Genomic DNA, 24064 nt, shown 5'->3' with positions numbered 1-24064 from the left:
AGCTCCAGCCATTGTGGCCACTTGGGGAGTGAACAAGTAGATGGGATATCTTTCTCTGTGTATCTCCTTCTCTCTGTAAATCTGCCTTTCCAATAAAATAAATATTAAAAAGAAAGATCATCCAAGTCCTTGAGACCCTGTTTCCATGTGGGAGACCAGGGTGGAGTTTCTGCCTCCTGACTTCAGCCTGGCCTAGCCCTGACTACGGCAGCCATTTGTAGAATGAATCACTGAATGGAAGATTCTATTTCTCCCTGTAACTCTATAATTGTGCCTTTCAAATCAATAAAAATAAACCCTATTTTAAAAAGAATGAGGAGTAAGTTGTTTGTTAATTGGGGAAGATGCCCAAAACACACTGTAAAGGGAGAAAGAACAGGATTCAGAAGAGTGTGTGCTGGAGGCGGAGGGGCCTAAGGGAGTATTCTGAGACTAATCAGGACAGTCAGCTGCTTGCGAGTGAGAAAAGGGAAGCTCTAGGAGACCGAGAAGAATAGAAAAAGCATAGCAACAAGTAAGACTTCTCACTATTTAGTGACCATGTATGTGTTTCTTTTGTTTCAAAATTGAGCTATGTGACGATATTAATTAGTCAAGAATTCAATTTGGAATTAGGGGGAAAAGCATTATGCTAATTGGGTCTGCACGAAAGTGGAGCTGAAATTCTTTTCAAATCTGTTTGGCAGCTCCGAGTCTGGGCTGCTTTCTGTTACACACAACTACAACAGAATATGGAACTTGTGCTGTAGCACACTGCCCTCCTGTTTATCCACTAACCAAGAGCAAGCATCTTAACCTCTCCGGGTGTTCATTTCTCCATACATAGGAGAGTAGTATGTCTCAGTTATTAATAAAATAATCCAGAGTTAAGGAAGGAAACTATTAGATAAAGAGAAAATTTTCTAAGTAAGGCAACTTGAATTTGAGTGGTAAGCCTCTTATGGTCACAGCTGTGAAGGCAATGGGAAGTCATGCCTGCAGCAAGCCAATCACAGGAGAGTCAGCTGCGTCTAGTGTCCCCTCACTGCTGCTCCAGAGGCAAAGAACATCTGAAGTTGAGTCAGGGTAGGCTTGTCAATATAATTTTGTGAACAAGGTGACAAAACTGAGTGCCGTTGTGGGTTGGAATACAGTGATGTCAGACAGATCCTAACCAGGCAGACAGCCCTGCCATTGAACCTGCTTTTGAATGGGCTGATGTTAATAATGAAGGAAGTATTCTGTCCTGTCTTTATTGGCAATTCACATGAAAACCTAGAAAGCTGGCTTGTGAACAGTGAATTAATTACTCAAAGGTGGAGAAAGAACTGCTGGATGATAGAATCAGATTTGGAGAGTGATTCGGACAGACAAATGGGTGAATGTCAACAGATGAAATGTACAGGGAATAAATGTGAAGTTTGGCCTTTAGGCTTGAGGACATAAATTGTAGCCGAACAGGACAATACTGACTCGGCTTGGCAACACCAAGTGTGAAAAGGGCTTAGGGGATTTCCTTGATCTTAAGCTCCAGATGAGTTAGCAGCCTGAAAGAACCATACAAAAATATCTCATGCTTCTTTGAGCTGCATTAAGAGAACCACAGTGCCCAAACCTGGGAGCCGGAAGCCCCTCTCAAATGTACTCTTTTCACTCCACATAAGGCTACTAAATCTTTTACACATATTAATTCAAACCTTGGTAACACATCTGAGTGCAATTTTCATTCCCTTTGGCAGAAAACAAATGACAGATGAGGCACAGAGAGCTTGATTAACTTGCCCGGGATCACACAGTACACATTCCTGGAACTACTAGCATCAGCAGCATGTGGGAACTTGTCAGAAATGTACATTCTCAAGCCCTGCCTGACCGTACAATCAAAAACTCTAGGAATGAGGCCCACAACATGAGTTGGAACAAGCCTTGAGGGTGTTGCTGAGGCATGCCTGTGTTCACCGCGCTGCTCCATTTTGTCTCCCTGTGAATCAGTCACGTTACATAGTCAACTCTGTTATTCTCTATACTGCTTAGCACTCAGATCTGTGTATAGTCGAAATTCAGTAAAAGTGTTACTGAGTTCATTTAACAAATCTTGATGGTCTACATAACATGTATCCAGGGCTATGTCAAGCAGTAAGGATAAGAGTTCATGTAAGAGCTCATAGTGTGCAATGGGAGATACATGTGGTGAACTATAATGTGTTTCACATGCTCTAGGTTGCATGTTCTTGGTTTGCAGCAAAGCAAGAAATTTGGGGAATTAGGAAGAGTTCATCACAGAGCCTTTAAGATAGAAGCCAATGCTTCATTCTGAGATGGAGTCTGAAGGATGAGAATTTACCAAGCAGACTGGGAAGGGAAAATGGATAATTACAAAGTATGCTCAGAAAATGGAGTCTGTTGATTGAATACATGAAGTATGAATGGATAGTTTTTCACTTCATTTAAAAGGTGAGAGACAGAGACAGACATTTCATCTGCTGGTTTACTCCCCCAAATACCCACCACAGCTGGGACTGGACTGAACTGAAGTTTGAAGCACAAATTCCAATCTATTTTTCTCACTTGGGTGGCAAGGACCCAAGTACTTGAACCTCATTTTCTGTCACCTAGAATGCGCATCAGCGGGAAGCCAGAATCAGGAGTGAAGTGGGAACCCAAATTCAGGCGCTCTGGTATGGAATGTGGGCATTCCAAGGGCATCCTAATAGCTGTGCCAACTGCCTGCCTCTATGGAGACAACCTTTAAATCAGTGAAATATCAATCCACTAATATCTCCTGAACCAGTGAACATTCCTCATGTCAAAGATGTTTAACTGAACCTATCATAGAAATATGAATTAAACATCCCAGGAAAGACTTGAAATGTCTAGCAAGCGAAATTGATCACAGAGTAAAACTATACACAAACTGAAATTAATTATTGCTGTATATTTTCCTGGTTTAATGAAATAGTGGCATGTCAATGTAAGTATATTAGTTTTCTCAGTTTCTTCGTGCTATTAAAATAGGTCAAGTCTTTTTAGCTATCTATGATTCTGCTCTTTTTAACGGGTAGTGGGAAGAAGAAAATGGACTAGCAAACCAGGTATTTAGTTGTCCAAGACTAGAGACATACTTTTGAGGTTCTCTGGTACTATACAGGCTTTTTGCATTTTATCACTTGTCCTCATGATAGACAGTGTTATTCCCATTTATAGCTGGGGAGTGAAAATCTCAGTTAATGTGAATTATCCAAGGTCACCAGGCTAGGTCACTAAAATTCATGGTTGCCTGGATCACGCTTGTTTTTCTTCCTTATAACAAATATTACTTCCATAGTTTATCTTTTCCACAAAAACTGTACATACCTGCAAGCTAAACAAAATGTCCCTTTTCTTTTGCTTCTGCTTTCTCTAATATAACATCATTAGACCTTTGGATAGAAGACTCCATACGTTTCCATTTGTTGCATTGATTTCATTGCTATCTCCTTTTCGTCTACCTCCTATGAACTAATAACACTAACATTTTCTGATCTCTCACTGTCTATATCATTCCTTTGGCACTTAGCATATGCTTAATTGCTAATGGCTGTATTATATCAAAATCCTGGATCCGCAATGTTAACTTTTATTTTTCATGATATATACTTAGAAGCATAAGGAATTTGCCCTCTTCCACTTCTCCCCCTCTTCCCTCCCTACAGGTTAGAATCATGGAGGATCTTCCCTCTTCCTCCCTCCTTCTCCCTCACTTCCCCTCCCTCCCCTCTTCTCCCTCCCAAAATCTCCCTCTTTGTTATTTGTCCCCAAGTTATTACAATAACATTAATCATTCACTTCACCAAGTAACATTGACTTTTTCTTTTCCATGTCTTAGAGCTTTCAGTAGCCCTCAAGCACCTTGTAAATAAAGTCTCAATAAATCATAGGTATTCGGGGTATTCAGGAATTCATAGAACATCAATGAAGAGGGTTGGGGCAATGATCATGTATGTTAGTTTCAGATTTGTAAACCATCTTGGTGTTAGTTTTCATTTTGAAAGTAGTAACCTGGGCCTTCACACAATTTTTCCTTGGACATCTAGACATATACAAACTCATATCATATCCAGTGTTTAGAGGTGATGAAAATGCTGCAATAAACTTTAATTAGTTGGAAACAATCAGGACAGAGACCATGGAAACCCTTCCCACAAACGTATGCACCCAAGATCAACATGCACCGTCCCAAAAGTCTCAAAAAGGGGTTTGTACACATGCACATGCCTACCCACCTCCAAATGTTTTATTGTTTAAGGAGAATAATCTAGTTGCATGCATTTTCCCAGCCGTTGTATCCCCCCTTTCCACCTAGTACATTTTGGGGTTAAGGCTTAACAACTCACCATTGCCTTTGGGGTCGCTGAGAGCGGTGGGCGGAACAACGGATGAGCGATGAGTTCCGCAGCAACATTCCTTGGAAAACCGTCTCCGACAACCTTCATGCACCTGAAACGATAAGAGCAGAAAAAAAAAAAAGGAGGGGGGAGAGAGACAAGAGAAAAAAGGGTTGGGGGAGAGAAAAGAAAAACATTGATCAATTTGGTGCTCCAAGTCCGAGATTTGGATTCCTAGTAATCAATTTTTTTTTTTTCTGAGATTTAACTCTATACCTCTAACTCATCTGGTCATCCCCTCCCCTCCCCTCCACTTTGAGGCTGCATTCACTCTGCATGTGAGCTCAGAACTCCAGTCCTTCCAGAAGTGACTTTCAGAAGATAATCATATACAAGCAGTGAGAAAACACGGGTCCTAGGGCGGCCCAATCTTAGTGGTCTACAAAATAGAGTGCTTACTTGCAAATCAGTGAATGCTAATAATTTGTTATTATGCCACAATCCTCACAATCATGTGTAGTAGGGGAGACACTAACAGACCCATTTAAAACAAATAAGGATAGCAAAGTTCAAGATGTAAAGGATCTTGTCCAAGGTCAAACAGCTGGGAAGTGATAGAGTTGACTTTGCTGCTTTTGTCACAAGTGACCATGTCCCTGATTTCTGATATCGTGAAGCACCAAATGCTGAACAATTACACAAGTTTAGGGGATGTACATCTGATCTGTTTAATCAAGTGTAATTAAAGAGATTCAGAGTAGTAGCAGCATATTCTAACAAGTTCTTACTTCATTCTCTTCTTGTCTAGGAAACTAAGTTTGAAAGAAGCATATAAAAGGCTATTAGGTCTGATACAGTCTTTTAAACTCAAATTATTAACATTTTGGGCCAGTTGGGTACTTATTAAGGGGGACATTCTGTGCCTTCTAGAGGGTTAACAGAATCTAGGCATCTTTCCCATAGATGCCAGTACCAGTGGCCCCAGGTTGTGACAATTGGAAGTGTTTTCAGACATAGACAATCTTGTTTCCTGGGTGGACAATTATCCCCAGTTGAGGGCCACTGGTTTACAGGCATGGGATTATTACAATTAGGGGCATGATCTTTGTTGAGTTTTGTAGAGTCAAGACTCTGGATCGCTGGCTGCAAGACCTTACATTCATCATCTGTAAAATGGGGACTTGTAGGCTGGTTTAGGGTTGTTGTAAGGATAAAATGATACCAAGCATATAAATCACTCAATACGTAATGGCAATAATAATAATGCATTAATAATACTTATCATTATTAACAAAGATTATCAATTCCTAAGAAAACGTGAATGAGGAAGAGTTAGGAGTAGACTTAGAACTTCTTTTTTTTTTTTTAAGTTTAAGTTGTCTATACTGTCATTAGACAGTTCAGATGTTCAGATTTTCTAGGAGGCCACACTGGTTAGGAAATAACCCCTATAGTCAGATCTGGAAGGACAGAATAGTGAGCTCTGGGTCTATGTGTAGACACAGTCAAACTCTAATGCACCCTTTCTCTAGAAACTAAGTTCTCTGAGTACCGAAGAATTGAGATGAGTCTTACCGTATAGTTACACCAGAGACAGCGGAAATCTTGAAGTCTCTGGTGGCTACCACAGCTCTGACGGCATACTGCACATTCAGAGCTGACGGGCATGTTTCCTTCTACCCACTGATGAGGCATGGTCTCCTGAAAGATAAAAAGAACCAAAAGGTAGAAGTTAGAGATACAAGGAAAGAAAAGGACAGTTGGAACAATTAAACTACCCCATGGTGAACATTAGGTAAAGGTCCCAAGTTCAGCATGATCCTACCCTCCCAGCTCCTGTGCTAGTGACAAGCGAGAGTGGGCACATTTCTTCTTCTGGGCTTTGTTGAATTGTGAACCTGGGGAGAGCCCTATTTCGCCTATCTGGAGATAGGAGCAAGACTTCCTTCTTGTGGGTTCTGACTGAAGGGGCAGAGGACAGGGGGACTTATGGGAGGTCATGGTTGTCACTTACCACCTCATCTGCGGGGAGGAGCAGGTCGTCGGTGACGGACAAGGTGTTCCACTTGCAGTCTTTGTTTGCTCTCAAAGCACATAATCTGTGAGATTTCACTTTGCAAACTATGAGTAGAGGAAGAAAAAAGATGGGTGTGAATGTGGTTACAACGGAGATATTCCCTTCCGTAAGCTACACTGACCATGAGAAGCAAGATACACTCTGAACAGTTTCTTATTTCCAGTTTTGTTTTATTATTAACAGCTAAATGTTAAGTATCTGACTTAAATGGATATTGATGGTGATAATGTGATTTCTGTGATTTCAACTTCCATTATTACACACACACACACACACACACACACACACACACACACAGTCCCACCATCTCATATCCAACCATCCATTTTCAATTCTAGAATTTTACCTTATGCTAGTTTCTTTTTTTCCTGACCTCAAATAGGGTTAATCCCACACCCGAGTGAGTGGTCTAGAGTGAATCCATGACACCAACGCCACATGAACTTTTTCTGTCCCTGCTCACCTCCATCTCCACACACTGAGCCACAAGGAATCAGAAAGGTACCTTCACAGATAATGGCATCTCGAGACAAAGCAGGAATGCTCTCTCGGCAAATATTGCAATGCTGGGTCCGTGAACTGTGGCTGGAATACCAATAGTGCATTCCAACCAGGAAAGGGTTGTTTTCTGCTACAGGTATCTGAAACAAATCAAAGAAAAGAAACAATGGAGGATTAATCACAGAGACAGATTAAGAAAGGCCCTAAAATCTGCTGCCAACACTAAAATGGCCTGCTGCACAATGCTCTTTGTATGGCTTGGCCAATGACTCTCTTGGTTTAATCCTGGCAAAATATGTTCTATTAGTCTTGACTTTGGCCTTCTTCAAGTAGTAGGCAATCAGAAACCTAGTGATGTACAAATTCTCTGATCAGGGAAGAGCAGGAGGAATCATGCTTTTGACTTTAGGCTAAGGCATACTAATTGGGGTTTACCTGTCTCCTGGTGATACATACTGTCTTTCCTCGTGATTCTGATGCCAAGTAAAAGTACAGCATTGCTTGCTTTACCCAGACAGCAGTTTCATCTTAGACTTATTGCTCAAATAGTCTTTTCTAAATATCACACTCTGATTGTCTATGGTAGTTTTTTGGTTAATCAACTCAATTCATTCAATACTTCGTTAAACAAGCATTGGCTGAGTAATTACTATGTGTTTGGCACATTTCGAGGCATTTGAGGTATAGCCATAAGACAAAGTTCCTGCTCCTGTGGAGTGACATTCTGTGTATTATCTTTCATGGTAGTGCATTTGACATTTATGATTAATCTGCCTACAAATGCTGCATTTTTACACCACAGCCTATCTTTTGATGACTGTGAGAGTCACAAGTTACATTGGTGTCTGGTTTCAGGGTTGAAAACAAAAAAGAACAACTGGACGCTGAGAATCCTTAAATTTGTTCTGGATGTACCTTTCATAGAACTTTTCTGACTTAGCACTAATTCCTCTTCTCTGCTTTCTTAGACACAGGCATACATATAGATCTTTATTCTTGACATTTAACTGAGTTGGATATGTAAAACAGGACAAGGTTTTAAAAATAACTCTATATTCTTTCTGCCATAACCTGACAGCACATGGTTGAAGGCTCCCTAGCACTTTCAGTATGATTGGTTTACGTGAGTTCACCTCTCATGATATACTATTACGTAGTGTGTATATACCATGTATATAGTACTCTCTGTTTCCTTCTGTTTTCTTGTATATTGGCTACATGCTATGTAGTTGTCACTGAACTGACCTGGACATTTTTGGAAGGAGATGCTACTTTGTTGAGTCAATGTCTCACATTGCCTACGATTACTGTGTCATGGCCATGTTTGCTGTACAGAGTCCCTGGAAAGTTTTATGGATATGAGAATAGTGGGCAGGGAATCCGCAGAAAATAATGTACTCTTGGCTTTGACATGCTAAGGTTCCAGCACATACTACTCCGTAAGATATTGTAACATTGCAAACATCTTTCTTCCTCTCAATCTCCCTCCCTTCTCCAATAATTTCTAAGACTCTACTAGATGTCATCCACCACACTAAGCACTAGAGTTGCAGAGATGGGTAAGTCATAGTGTTTTCTTCATGGAGCTTGGAATCTGCTGAAAGAGACATATTTGAAATCCACGAAATTAGTATACATCGCCAAGTGAACTCTTTTACAATGTACAAAGTACTAAAAAAAAAAAAACAAATGGAAGAAATATAGAATTCTGTTTGGGCTGAATTTGAATTTCATGGTCAAAGTTGACTTGGAATACACAAGAGTTCATCTCTGTCGCAGTACAAGTAGCAGTGACCATTGCTTTGGTTTTACACTTGAAGAGACCAAGTTTACATTCTATCCTATTGTTATGAAATTATGACATACCTAAACCTGAATGAGTATGTAGCAAGTTGAACTTTGTTCAAGACCAAACCTCAGGCACTTATGAATATGACCTTAATTAGAAATAGGATGATTATAGATATGATCAAGTTAAAATGAGATCATACTAGGTAAGAGTGGATTCTAATGGGATGACAGGACATCTTACAAGGAGAAGAAAATTTGGACACTGCCACACACAGGGAGAATACCTTGTGAAGATACAGAGCACACAGATACAGAGAATATCCTGTGACAGTGGAGACAGATGCTGGTGTGGTACATCTGCAAGCCAAGGGATGCCAATGCTTGCTTGTAATCACCAGAATCTAGATAGAGGCAGAGAAGGATCTTCCAAAGGCCCTTAGAGACAGCATGAGCCTACCAATACCTTGATTTTAAATTTCTAGACTCCAAAACTATGAAAGAATAAGTTATTTTTCTTCAAACCCACTTTGTATGTGGTTATTTGTGCCACATTTAGGAAACTCACACAGATTTTGGTAATGGAAATTGGGTGCTTTTTTAACAGGAATCTAAAAATATGGGAGTGGCTTTGAGATTGTTTGTGTAGAAAGCCTGGAGGGATTTTGAGGCAACTGACAGGAAAAAAAAATCTATCTTAGCTTGAGCAGAATGTTGCTATAAATATGAACAGTAAAGTTGTTTCTGGTGAGGCCTCGGATAGAAATGAGGAATTGGAGCAAGTGATCCTTCTTATAACATATCAGACATTTTTAAATTTTGTTGTACTGTTTGGTAGAAAGCAATTGAATGTGTTACAAAATTGAGTATTTAGCTGAAAATATTTCTAAAGTATGGAAAGGTGGGTCAGAGGCTAGTAAGACTGCTGAGAGAGCCTCAGAAATGAGAGTGATGCATCTTAAAACTAAATAACAATTGTGTTTCTCTGCTAAAGCCTTCAGAGCAATCACATCCCTGCTGACTCTTTCCAATTTCCAGCCATCAGGACCATGACGATACATTTCTGTTGTTTTAAGCCACCAGGTTTATGGTGATTTGTTACTCTAGCACTAGGAAACTAATAAGTCTGTCATATAGGCCTTTGCACTTGTTTACACAAAATTAAAAGAAAAAACATGCCATGACACAAACCACTGATCTCTTTATGCAAAGGAAGGCAATTTGACTTCAAGCCATTAGTGTGTGGTCATCTGGTCTTTATGTTTGGTCTTTATCCTCTCCAATATACTTAGGTAAATATATTCACGTAGAGTCCATTGCGCCCATCAAATACTTCACTTGAAATGTATTAAAATGCTCACATTCAATCCTCCACTGCAAAATTTACATGCTGAGATTTTCACACTAAATGTGACAGCAGTAAGAGGAAGAGACTTTGAGGAGAGATTAGGTCATGAAAATGCACCCCTCACAAATGGAATTAGAGCTCTTTATGGAAGAGATCCTGCAGGATAGGACGACAGGAGAAAATGACTACAAGGAAGTGGAGCCTCACCAGATAATGAATCTGCTACTGCATTTGTCTTGGCTACAGCAGCCTTCAAACATGAGAAAAAAAGTGTTGGCTCCTTAAACCACCCAGTCTGTAGTTAAAAAATGACATTCCAAACCAAGTCAAGTAGGAATTGGCACAAACAAGTGATGGTATTGCTGTACAATATAACTCAAACTATGGAAGTTTTTTTTTGTGACTAGACAATGGATAACAGATGGAAAGCTTTTCAGGTGCATGCTAAAAAATGTCTAGATTGCCATGAATAGAATTTGAAGTCCATTATAGTAAGAGAAGGGCTAAAGAGACAACCTGCTGGGTTTTTCTTTTTTTTTTTTGAGAATACATAAGTAATCACAAACAAGATCTTGATGAAAATATGGAAAGAAAAGGCCATTTGAATGTGAACTCAAATGGAATAAAGGAACACATTGTTGGACAATAGAAAAAGGTTATCTTTATCATCAAGTGACAATGTGGCTTCATTATACTTGTATTTGTTCTAGAGTTTTGTGTAAGCTAGAACTTGTGTGTGATAGTAATATGTTCAGTTGAGGACATTTGGTTCCCCCTGGTGGCTTTGAGTAAAGTGTAAGAAGTGTGATACAAGAAATGTGAAGGCTAAGGTATTTCCCTTCCACCCTTCCCATATACCCCCAGCCGCAACACTGTTTCACCCGATATTATTACTATAGTATACAGTCACAAGTCCATCATTCTGCTAATTAAGTGTACCCTGACATCATATGGATAGATAATAGTGGCATCGTATTGTCAAGATATATTTAACAGCTTCATTGGGAATCTATCTTTTATTCAAAAGTGGATATGCATACTACTATGTATCTCCACTTCATGGAATACTTGTCTCCACTATACAAACCCTCTAGATAAATATGTGTATATACATGCTTATCTCTGAATCTACTGTTCTTATATTTTGCAGAAAGATTCCCTTATATCAGAAAGAACATACGATATTTGTCCTTTGGGGATTGGCTTATTTCATTAAGCATAATGGTCTGTAGTTGGGACTATTTTGTTGCAAATGGTAGAATTTCATTCTTTTGATGGCTAAGTAGTAACCCCTCAGCCTATGGAACTGTATCATGAAAAAATAGAAATTAAACAAAATTAAAAAGGAAGATGAAGAAATAGGAGTTATCTGAATTCCTGCCCCCTCAAATAAAAATTCAACTAACAATTTTCTCCTGAAAAGAATACCACGATGAATAAGCCAGAAGTTGGAAATCAGGCTGAAATACTCCCTTGGGTTACATAACTGATAACACAACACCACATGGTAAGAGGAGGCTTGTGGTATAATTAGTTAACCTGCTGCCTTCAGCTTTAACATTCTGTAGGTGAGCTAGTTTGAGTACCAGAGTCTCCACGTTTAATCTAGTTCCCTGCTGATGGCCTAGGAAAGGCAGTGGAAGATGGTTCCAATGTTTCAGACCCTGTCATCCACGTAGGAGACCTGAAAGAAGCTCCTGGATTTGACTACTTCTTATACAACTGCTTCCCATATCAGAGTGCTGATCCAGATGCTAAACGCTACACTTTCAGTCCAGCTCTCTCACAATGTATCATGAAATACAGCGGAAGAAGGCTCAAGAGTTTGAGTCCCTGTCACCCCACCCACAAGGAAGATGGAGTTCTGGGCTCCCCTGACTTGGGCCTGGATCAGCCCTGTCCATTGTGGCCACTTGGTGAGTGAACCAGTAAACAGAAGAGCTCCTGTGTCACTCTGATTTTCAAATAAGCCTCATGGTACTCAACATAATAAAAATACATAGGAATTACAAAAAATATTAAAATAAAGAATTCAAAACATATAACTTATAGGAAATCATCAAACTATAGAGAAAGATATCAAGAAAATAAAAAATAATCAGAAAAAATTATTAAATGACAGTATCAAGTCTTTATTTACTAATACCTACTTTAAATGTAAGTGTATGATATTCTCCAATAAAAAAGACATGGAATGGCTGAGACAATATAAAAGCTAAATTCAACAATACCTATAAGATCCAATTTCCTCATAAAAATACAGAGTGATTGAAGATGAAGGAATAAAGAGGAGGAGAATCAAGATGGCGGAATAGGGTAAGGATACGTTTAAACACAAGGAGAAACATTAGCCAAAGTGAAGCAGAGAGAGCACATTCCAGGAGATAGGAGAGTACAGACCAAAGGCAGAGCGGCACCTGGAGACTGAAGACCCGGGAAAGCAGCAGAGACAACGGAGACAACGATGTGGTGTTGCAGTGATCAGATATCACAGCAGCAGTCAGCGAGCAGAGATCTGAACTCCACCAGCAGCCGGAACTCCACCAGCAGCCAGGGAAAATAATACCGACTTTCCTATCGTACAAGTCAAAATAGGTCCGTGTGGCCCTCAATCTTAATGTCCAACAAGTTCCGGCAAGATCAGCACCAACAACCTAGTTATTTAGGACTTCTGGATTTCTCCCTAATCTTGGGAACTGCTCAAACTGGAAGTGGGAGAAAGGTTGTACAGACAACAGTGCAGCCTCAGCACAGATCACAGGATGTGGACACTGGTAAGCAAGAAGACCATGATAAGAGCCCAGACCTGAAACTTGCTGGAGGGAGTGGCATAAGTGACTGCTAACAAAGAACCGGGTACCAACTGCAATAAGTAAAATCAAATGGTAGACTTGTGGGTGATACAGCTTAGAAACCTGCCCTAGGGAGAAGAATCTGATAACAGAAGTAAATGACCAAGAGTAAAAGTCGAGACAGAGCCACAGTGAATGTTACTGAAGACTGCCCTGCAAAGGAGCAAAAGTCTTTGTCAACCTCAGACTTAACTGAGTAAGATATTGAGAAAATAGGGGATACAGAATTCAGAAAACTCATTATAAAGCTTCTTATCAACAATGAGAAGCACATACAGAAGTTCAAGAAATTTAAGGAGTGTGTCACACAGGAAATAGCAGCAGTGAAACATAATCAAGCCAGATTATTGAGAACCAAGGATGCAATAGAGCAAACTGAAAACTTAGTGGAAACTCTCAATAATAGAATGAAGGATACAGAAGAAAGAATCTCAGAATTGGGAGATATTTTTTGTCACAATGGGGAAACAACAAGCTGGAAGCAGAGCTGGGTCAGGCTAAAAAAAAAGTACTCAAGAAGTAAGAAACACTATTAAAAGGCCAAATATAACAGTCATGGGAGTCCCAGAAGGTACAGAAAGAGAAGCTGGGTTTACGCATATATTTAATGAAATAATAAGGGAATTCTAACAATAAGGGGAAATTACCAGAACTCCCAACAGGATTGACCAAAAGTAATCTTCACCAAGACACATGATCATCACGCTCTCTTCAATAGAACATAAGGAAAAGATCCTTAAATGTGGACGTGAAAAAAATCAACTGACATAGAGGAATGCCAATTAAATTCACAGGAGACCTCTCACAGGAAACTCTACAGGCCAGAAGAGAATGGAGTGACATATTCCAGATTCTAAAAGAAAAAAATTGTTGGCCTGGGATAATGTGCCAAGCAAAGCTTTCCTTTGTCTTTGAAAATGAAATAAAATTCTTCCACAGTAAATAAAAGTTAAACGAATATGCCTCTTTCAAACCTGCCCTACAGATGATACTTAAAGATGTTCTCTTGACAGAGAAGAGGAATAACATCCACCAAAACCAAAGGCAAGTGGGAAGAACATCCCAGTAAAATAACAACAGGAGACTAAATTAATGAACAACCCATTCCTAAGTGACAGGACCAAATTACCACCTATTTATATTAACCATGAATGTAATTGGCTTAAACTCATCATTCAAATGTCATAGATTAGTAGACCGGATTTAAAAAAAAAAAACAAACATCTATTTGTTGCCCACAGGTGATACATCTCACCAACAAAGATCAGTGGAAACTATATCCCATGGATTTTGATGTTTTTGTTTTTAGCTTCATTTCTTCAAAACATTTTTTTTCTCATTAAACTCTACACTGATCTATAGATTATACAGCAGCATCATTTTCTTCAAGCAGTTCTTGATTTTCTTTTTCATTTCTTCAGTGACACATTAATCATTCAGTAGCATGCTATTTAACTTTATGGCATTGTAAATTTCTTTTTTTTCTTCCTGCTGTTGATTTTGTTATGTGGCTCTTCATTTAAGGGGATGTATAGTAACTGTGTAACGGAGACTATCATATCCAGTAGCATGTTATTTAACTTCGTGGCACTGTAAATTTCTATTTTCTTCCTGTTGTTGATTTTGTATTGTGGCTTTTCATTCAAGGGGATGTATAGCAACTGTGTAATGGAGACTGTCATATGGAGATATGAGGATACAATGTAGTATGTATCTCTACATCCAGATCAAAGATGGAATCCAAATGAAACTGTTAAACTATCTTGAGAATAGGATGCTGCACTCTCTGCCATTGTCCATGCCTGCAATGGTGGACATATGACTGTTTATGAAGAACTATACTATAGTTATAATATAGGGGGATTCAGTGGAGGGTGGAGGGAGAGGAGGGGACATGAGGTAGGGTAAGGGAAATCCCAGGGCCTATGGAACTGTATCATAAAATTATAAAAGTAATAATAAAAGAAAAAAGAAAATGAAGGAATAAAAAAGATACTCTGTGCAAATGGAAACTGAAAAACATTGTAGGTAGTTAGACAAGATAGAACTTTTTTTCAAAAACTATAAAAAGAAACAAAAAGATCATTATATAGTGAGAAAGGAATTATTTATACAAGAAAACACAAAATTTCAAAAAAAAATTGTATGCCTTTAGAACTGGTGTAGTGGCACAGCATGCTAAGTTTCTGCTTGTGATGCCAACATCCCATATGAATGCCAGCTCATGTCCCAGCCACTCCACTGGTGATCTTGCTTCCTGCTAATTCAAATGGGAAGGCAATGGAACACAGCCCAAGTTTTCAAGCACATATGAATTGTGTGGGAGATCCACATGGAGTTCCTGACTTCTGGTTTTGATCTGACCCAGACCTGACTGTTCCCACCTTTTGAGGCAACTAACCAGGGAATGAAGGATCTGTTTCTACCTTTCTCTGTTTGCCTTTCAAATGGACAACTGAACAGCAGAACAACAGGGACAGCATGTTTGGTATCTCTTAGCACCAAGAATGACATTGTGCTTATTACAAACTGTTGCGTTATTGTCAACCAACTCTCTAGTGACTTAAGGTACTCATCCTAGGAAATTCACTCTTCCTCAAAGTCCAGCTTTTACCTCCATGTACTTCTGCGGACTGGAAAACTGTGTCATTTATAGAAATGGCTGACCCCAATTAAAGCAAAAGAAATCTCTCGGAAGGTACACTTCTGGGCTCAAGTAGAACCAAAGCTAAAGTAATAAAACAAGTGATATCCAGCACTCCAACTAAACTGTGAACTCTTTTCTGATGAAATCTACTACCTGAAGAAGGGACTATTGCACCAGATGCACAGAAGTCAGTGTAGCGACATAGGAAACAAGGAGAAGCAAGGAAGCATGATACCTCTAAAAGAATACAATAGTTCTCCATACACAGATCCTGATCTGGAACAAATTTATAAAATTCATGAAATACAGCTTGAAATATTAAGCCAAAGGAAACAATAAAATGTTGTTTAAAGAAATGAGGAAAAGAGCAGGTGATATGAATGAGAAATACACTAAGAAGATAAAACTCAATAGACTGAGCATAAACTTAGGAGCTTCACCTGAGAATTTCCACTAACGAAGCAAAAACACGCAATTGAGAGCTTCTTCAGCAGAACAGAACAAGTGGAGGAAAGAATTCCTGGAGGACAAGATATTTGAAATAATCCAGTCGGACAAACATAAAATAAATTTAAAAAATGAACAGAGTCAATGTGAAATATGGGATAAAATAAGTGACAAAATATTCATATTGTAGGGATTCCTGGAGAAGGGAAAAAACATTGAGAACCTATTAAATAAAATAATAACTAAAAACTTTCCAAACCTTGAAAGAGAGGCATCTAGACACAGAAAGCTGAAAGGACCACAAGAAGACTCACATGAAAAAAGATCCCTTCCAAGACATGTTGTAGTTAAGGAGAAAATCCTAAAGAGACTATGAGAAAAGTGTCATGCTAGATATAAAGAAAAGCCAATTATATTAACAGTAGATTTTTCAGCAGAAACCCTGCAGTATTCAAGATGGTAGAATAATATATTTAAAGTCTTAAAAGAAAAAAAAAGGTAACCAAGAGTTTTATATACAGCAAAGCTATCTTTTAGAAATGAGGGGAACATAAGCTATTTCCCAGATAAGTAAAAATCTTCATCATCACGAGCCCAGCCTTACAACAAATTTTGGAGTTCTACATTAGAAATAAACATCATGAAGACATCTAACACTACCAAAATCACTAGCAAAGCAGACACAATAAAAAAATCTGGCCAATATAGTAATAATTAGAGAAATGCAAATGAAAACCACAATGACATACCATGTTTATCAAAACAGGCAAATATAACAAGCATTAAAAATGATGCAGAAATGAGAAATCTTAGCAAAATTATTAGTAGGAATGTAAATTAGCACAGTTATTATGGAAAACTCTATGTGGCTCAGCAAAACAAAATATTAGAACTATCAAATAAACCAGTATTTCCACTCCTGGGTATGTATTCACAGGAACTGAAATCAGTATGTCAAAGGGATATCTGTGCTCCTAGGTTCATTACAGTATTGTTAATGGTAGCTTAGCTATGAAAGTGCACTATGTGTCCATCAACAAATAACTAGGTAAAGAAAATGTAGTATATCCCTACAGCGCAATATTATGCAGCCTTTAAGAAGTGGAAAATCTTGTCAAGGGTGAATCTGGAGGACACCATGTTAAGTGAATTAATCCAGGCACAGAAAAAAAAAATGTATGTGAACTCTAAGTTGAACTCATACAAGTGGGAAGTACAAGGCAAAAGAGGCAAAGCACAATCATTGATCAAAGTTTCAGATACAGAGGAAAACATTTGGAGATATATTGCCCAGCAGGATGATTATAGTTGATAACAATGCATCACATATTTCAGAATATCAGAATATATTTCAAAAGCCTCACCATTAAAAGTGACAGGTATGCAAGGTGACATAAATGTTAATTAGCTTGATTTAATCATGCCACCTTGTGGCAGATGTTAGATCAAATGATAACATCTCACTTCTACCGTAGGCCCAGGGTATACAGGCATGAGGGGCGGGGTTGCACCTCCCTCTATTTGAAAGGATGAGATCAATGTCCAACAGAGTTGCAAAGATGGAGCCATTCAGTTGCATGTCATATGGAGACATCATGTGACTTTTGCCCCAGCAGGTAACCATGACATTGATGGAGCCCACTGGAGAACCACAGTATAGGCAGTGTCCTGCTGTCCTGTTGGGGCAGTGGAAGTAGGGGTAGGGGACATTGCCACCCTAGGGTGTTTGAAAGACAGCATGGGGAAAAACAGGATTATTTTCAAGCCTTAAGAACTTATGGAGATTGTGTTGCTATATTTCAGACTTGCTCAGGACTCATCATCCTTTCTTTCTTCCCTACTTCTCCCTTTTAGAATGGTCTAGCTTGTGCCTCTCCCACCCTTGCATCTTGGAAATACACAACTTGTTTGATTACACAGATTCACAGCTGGAGAATTCTGCTTCAGGATGTCTCATTCATATTTGATTTGAATGGCGTATGTATGTGGGCTACTATGGGCTTTAGTGTGGGTACTTTGGGCTTTAGGATTAGTGATGAAATGAGCTAAGGTTTCTGGAGTTGTTTGGATAGAATAAATGTACTTTGTGAAGACATGAATTTTAGGACATCAGAGGTGAATTACAATGAACTGCCTGTGTCCCTTTCAAATTCACATGTTGGTAGTCTAAACCATTTATTTATGATATTCTGTTGCTTTCCCAAGTTCATTGGAAGGGAGCTAGATCAGAAGTGCAGCAGCCAAGTACGTAACCAGCACCCTTGTGGGATGCAGCTGTTGCAGGCAGCAGCTTTGCTGGCTATACTACAGTGCTGTCTCCCAAATGCATTTATTATAATACTTTCAGTGACAGAGAGCTTTCTAGCTCATGAGGCAGCCCATGGCATTCTTGCAGTTCACAGTACATTTTAGAAAGTTCGCTTTTCTTCTGGGCCAAAGTCCAAGAAAAGACTTCTTGAGACTTAGAGTTTTTGGAACACTGAATGGCCTTTTTCTTTGCAAGAAACTTAGCCCCAAGTCTTTGGAAGGGCTTAAATAAAGACTACATGATTTATGATCTCAAGAAGCCCTAGAATATAGAATCTGAAGTCTAGATGACTTTCACAGTCCTCCTCTTTTTTCATAGTCAATGGTTCCATGTCAATTCATTAGAAAGAGCTAATTTTGTCATCTAGTCTTCCCACCAGCAACATACTACCATTTTTCTTTTTATTTATCTGAATCCCCTAGTTCCCCCCCCCCCCGCCAACTGAGGCCTGTCTGTGCCTCCTCTCTCTTCTTTTTCTTACATATTTCTCACTTGCAAACCCTGCCCAACCCAATCAGTGTCTACTATTTGTCCCCCATTCCTATCTTGATTCTGGGTAAGTCCCCAATCTGTTTTGTTTGAATTATGCTCTAGTCTCTCCTCCGAATTGCCATTATCTAATCCATCCTATATTTATTTGTAAAGGTCTCCCTATCCAAGTCTGTTTAAATTGGACTTTGATCATATTGCAAAATCTTCCTCATTCTTTACCTTGGCATTGAAAAATCCTCCAGATTCAAGCCCAATCTACCTCTCCAGATATACTTCTGAACTCCCTACATTGCAACAAATTCTGTTTTCTGTTTCTTGGCTTATGCCTATACCAGGTCTCTCATTCAGGACTTTCCCTGGTACCCTCCCCTGTTACCAATACAATTTTATCAATTTCTCAAGGTGAGTCTCAAGTATTGTCTGTCAACACTTCCCAGAGGACTCCAGTCCATATCTATCTCTCTTCTTCCCCTGAACTCACATATCACTTCATTGTCCGTTTCATTCATCTGGCAATCAATCAAGTGTTGCCTTTAGCATCTCTGAAAACTATTTATCTTGAATACTGTCATTTGATCATTTCTTTTGTGTATATCTTGTCTCCTCAATCACCTAGAATACTATAGAGACCAAGAGCCAAGGTTTCACCTTATTTGTAGCTCTATGGCACAGAACTGGGCACCTAGTGGGGCTCATTAATATGTACTGACTAGTGCCCAGTAGGTTATTCAATTATTTTGTCACTACTTTAATAGACCACTAAGTCTGTAATTAATCTTTCCCCATCCCATTTGTCAGGGATTGGTGGTGACAGGGTAGAAAGGACTGTTCAAGATAAAGTGCATGTGGGAGAAAGCATATTTGGCTGTTTAAGCCTCAAACATGATGAATTGCTAAGATGCTGGCAGGGAGACATTTCACTATCAGCTAAAAGTGTTTCTTAATAGATTTAGGTCCCTAGGGCAGCTTCCACAAAGATTGTGATTACAACCTCAGACTCAACTATTCCAAGAGAGTAAACAGGCACATCATTATTTCCCCTTTCAACTTTGTGCTGGGTAGCTAATACCTAGTTGTTTAATTCAATGAAGTAAGGAATGGCACATCAACTCTGATGATTTTCTCTAGTAGGTTTGTATTCCTGGAGTAATTATTACAATTAATAATATTATATGTTATCTTTTATGATTTATGAGAAGCCCTCTAGTTTGAAAAGAAGTAAACAAAGGGAAGCAAATGGATTGGTTCGTAAGGTTGAGGATGGAAAGGAGCAAAGAATTCAGAACTCTTTGTGTCTGCTTCTACCATTGTGTCATGATGAACTCATTTGAGATGCTGGAAGGGGTGTGCTTCACCAGGAAAGGAAATAACGAAGAAGAAGATACTGAGGGCTAGCTCATATAAAAACCTTCATCAGACACTAAGCAAAGGATACCTCAACTAAGTGTATACGTCATAGGTCTGAAAGAGACCTGAATGTTACCCAGAAAGGCCCCAGGGGAGCCAGATTGTCGTTTCCCCACTATAATCACAGGTAGCAGAATGTACAGTCGTGAGACTGTCAAAAGCAGAGAAGTTATAGGAGAGTGAATAGGCAAAGTTTGCAATGACATTATTTTTATTTCTAAACTGCATCTTGGCCAAATTGCCATATCCCAAATGCCTGGAACAATCCTTCACTCTCGGTTATGATTTCAGGCAGCAGGTTCTTCTAAAGGCTGAATTCGTAATCCTCTTTATCTCCAAAACCATCACAGCAAAACTCTGCTCAAAACTCTGGCTTTCATAGTTCCCTGAGATCCATTTACAAATTCAGAAAATGTTTATTGAGCCCCAACTTTGCGTTAGACATTGTTCTAAGCAAATAATGGACACAAATCCCTTCCTTTTTTACAACTTAAAGAGCTACTAATTGATAAATATATTCAAAGTTTGAATTCAAAGTTTTGATGACAGCAGGGCATCCATTTGTTGCTTAGAGCAGTGGCCAGAGGTGGGTTCTTCCAGGGAGAAAAAGAACCCGCTAAACTTTGGGGAGGGGCGTACTGCTCCTTGCTCTTCCCACCAATTTTTTTTTTTTTTGATAGACAGAAAACAGGGGCCCAGTGCCGTAGCCTAGCAGCTAAAGTCTTCGCCTTGAATGCGCCGGGATCCTATATGGGCGCTGGTTCTAATCCCAGCAGCTCCACTTCCCATCCAGCTCCCTACTTGTGCCCTGGGAAAGCAGTGGAGAAATGGCCCAACGCCTTGGGGCCTTGCACCTGCGTGGGAGACCCAGAAGAGGTTCCTGGTTCCTGGCTTTGGTTGGCGCAGCACTGGCTGTTGCGCTCACTTGGGGAGTGAATCATCAGATGGAAGATCTTTCTCTCTGTCTCTCCTTCTCTCTGTATATCTGACTTTCCAATAAAATAAATAAATCTTAAAAAAAAAAATAAAGAAAGAAAGAAAACAGGCCAAAATGACATAGATATAAAGGACATAAGGTTCCAAGTCATGAAGTCTAGGTCTGAATCCTGGCTTTAGTACTAAGTGCTTACATTTTCCTTGTTCTGATTACTTTCACTTTTTGAGCCTCATTTTCCTCAGCTGTTACTGAAGTCATTTACAGACTCAGGACTGCTACCTGCGGCTTTCCTAACTTAAGGGCACATGTGTTAGTTTCAAGCATACCTCTTAAGCGTCTAATCTATTAGGCATATAAGACATCTACTTAGTAAGTGGATATATACAGAGGCATCTAGGTTACATGCTTAGCAAAGTCTAAGTGAATTATATTAATAAAATAGTGTATTATAATTATCAATGTTACACTCAACAGGTGTCTTAATGCTCTCTACCTTTCTGTGCCAGATGGATTCTGCTTCCACTTTATCATTCCCTTGACTAAAAGATAACTTTCTTATGAAAAACTGTGAGAAGTTTCCACCAGCTTCTTACCTTGCGAATTTCTCCTTGTTGGACAGTCTTTATGACATTGATCCACTCTTCCATGTCTTTCCGGCTCGGCGCTGCTAGGGTGATGTTTCTTTCTGGTGTGATAACCTAAGCAAAATGCCACTCTGTTAGTTGGCTCTCACTATTTAACTCCCCACCCCGAACCCCGACACATTCTATGAAGTCTCTAAAGAACCAGACACTGAATGCCAGTGTGTGGGCAAGATGGACTGGGAGGCACAATGGGGGGAGCCCTGCCCTGATGTTTTTGAGGCTCTCTGGGACATCATAGTGAATAAAGCTCCCTGGTGAATGCTTGATATTGTCCGTTACCTGCCTTAAATGAAAATAGAGTGTCTGCAAACCTTGCACTGACCTTTTTTTTCTGAAAGAGACAGAGATCTAAGAACAGATATTCCATTTGCTGGTTCACTCCTCAAATGGCCACAATAGCTCGGGTTGGGCCAGGCTAAAGCTAGAAGCCTGGAACTCCATTAGGAATCTCCCAAGAGGGTGCAGGGTCCATCTTTTCAGCTTTCCCAGGCAAAGTGGCAGGTAGCTGGATATGGAACAGCTGGAACTTGACTTGGTGCTCTTATGGGATGCTGGCAACAATGTAACTCCATATTCCACCAAGCAGGACTCCTAACTGTACCCTTTTCACGACCATGCCTTTGGGACCAGGGCCAGGGCACTAATCTTGAAGTGTCAGTATCCAATATTATTGCCAGTTCATGTCCTGGCTGCTCCATTTTCCATCCAGCTCTCTGCTTGTGGCTTGGGAAAGCAAAATAGGATGACTTAAGTCATTGGGACCCTGTAGCCATATGAGAGACACAGAAGAAGCTCCTGACTCCTTGCTTCAGAACAGCTCAGCTCCAGTCATTGCAGCCATTTGGGGGATGAGCCAGCAGATGGAAGATCTCCCTGGCTCTCCTCTGTAACTCTTTTGAAATATAAATCAATTAATCAATAAGTATTCCTCACTCAGACTTCAGGTTTTTGGGTACCTGTCAACAGAACCTTTAGCTTTACCCTGGATCTGTGTAATATAATGAAAAAGAAGTGAAAGAAAGCAAGAGCTCCTCCTTAGATCCAGCTGCTCTCTTTCTACAGGTGGATGAAACATGAACCAACCATGGATGCAGCAGTCTGCCAAGAACAATCTTCTGCTTGTGTGAAGAAAAGCTTTAGTCTCCATCACTGAGATTGAGACAGATATGGGTGGTAGGTCAGAGAATTCCTGAGAATGTTCCAAACTGGAGTCTCTGGAATGACCAAATTCATATATGACATTTCAGCTGCACCAAGCACTTGAATATTATTCTAGATAATTTGCTTTTTATTTATTTTTTAGTTTCTCTCATCAGTCATCACAGCATGGGGATAGATTTCGCTTTGGATTTCGCTTCTCATCTATTTCATCCAACTATACTGATTCTCTTTATAACAGCAGTGTCTTGAAAGCCTCCCTATGATATTCTTTTGAATCCTCTTCATCAGCAGGGCTGATTTTCATAATAATCACACACATCCCTGACCTCAGAAAATATCAAGCATATCACTTTTTCCTACTTATCAGTGAGCTAGTAGAAAATGTTTTAAAAATAATAGTATTTTAAACTTAAAACAGATCTGGGAAATCTGAAGTCTGAAAAGGCAACAACTGGGTATGGCAATGCTTCCTCTCAGGTGTCCCCCACCCATGCCCATTCAGTCATTCCATATGTTACTTACACAAAAACTGTGGCAAAGGTTTCTACAACTGCTTTCTGCTAAGGTTACTTGAGACAGATCAATTGTTTCGAAGTGTGCAAACTAGAAAGATATAAGGGGGCAAGGAGTTATCTGGTTAATGAGGCAAAAAGACTTGAAAAATCAAATACATGCAGAGCCACATGCACAATACCTAGAAAGGCATTTTCAGTAGCTATTATTCAATCAGTTATTTAAATTGAAGGCTACAATTCATCTAACAACGTGATGGCATTTTTTTTGCTGATAACCCATGTGACAAATAAGAAACTAAACTGAAATACATCTTTTTCCAAAACATTTCCATAGGTTGGTAGGAATGCTTGGGTTGGTCAGTAGAATTATTCAAAGATAGGGTAATGCAGCAGAAGATAGATTTGGGATAGGCGCCTAGTGGAGCAAATAGTTATTCCTGTGATGTAAACTTTGATCGTGTTGTTAGTTGCATCCAGTTTAAGATCTTTGTCTCCTTATGCATTGGACACAGTAGATGCCATCCACCCAGAAGCAAGGAATCGGGATTAAAGATACATACAGAACCACTTTTATCACTACATATCTTGCACACTTAC

General features: G+C 39.5%; 1 protein-coding gene across 1 annotated transcript in view; it reads right to left on the bottom strand.

The window, feature by feature from the left end:
- DGKK (diacylglycerol kinase kappa) overlaps positions 1–24064 on the bottom strand; it is a 98052-nt gene that overhangs the window by 28841 nt on the left and 45147 nt on the right. The window contains exons 4-9 of the mRNA XM_041001563.1: positions 23475–23555; positions 21741–21845; positions 6926–7061; positions 6358–6464; positions 5919–6041; positions 4353–4455 (exon numbers count right to left, since the gene is read on the bottom strand). Of these exons, the coding sequence (XP_040857497.1) occupies positions 4353–4455; positions 5919–6041; positions 6358–6464; positions 6926–7061; positions 21741–21845; positions 23475–23555 (655 nt within the window). The remainder of the gene's footprint in view (positions 1–4352; positions 4456–5918; positions 6042–6357; positions 6465–6925; positions 7062–21740; positions 21846–23474; positions 23556–24064) is intronic.

Source organism: Ochotona curzoniae, unplaced genomic scaffold (assembly GCF_017591425.1).
Source record: "Ochotona curzoniae isolate NIBS_2020 unplaced genomic scaffold, NIBS_Ocur_1.0 contig_1274, whole genome shotgun sequence".
In the NCBI taxonomy this organism is placed as follows: domain Eukaryota; kingdom Metazoa; phylum Chordata; class Mammalia; order Lagomorpha; family Ochotonidae; genus Ochotona; species Ochotona curzoniae.
The sequence above is the reverse complement of the archived record's forward strand: the minus strand, read 5'-3'. Positions and strand labels throughout refer to the sequence as shown.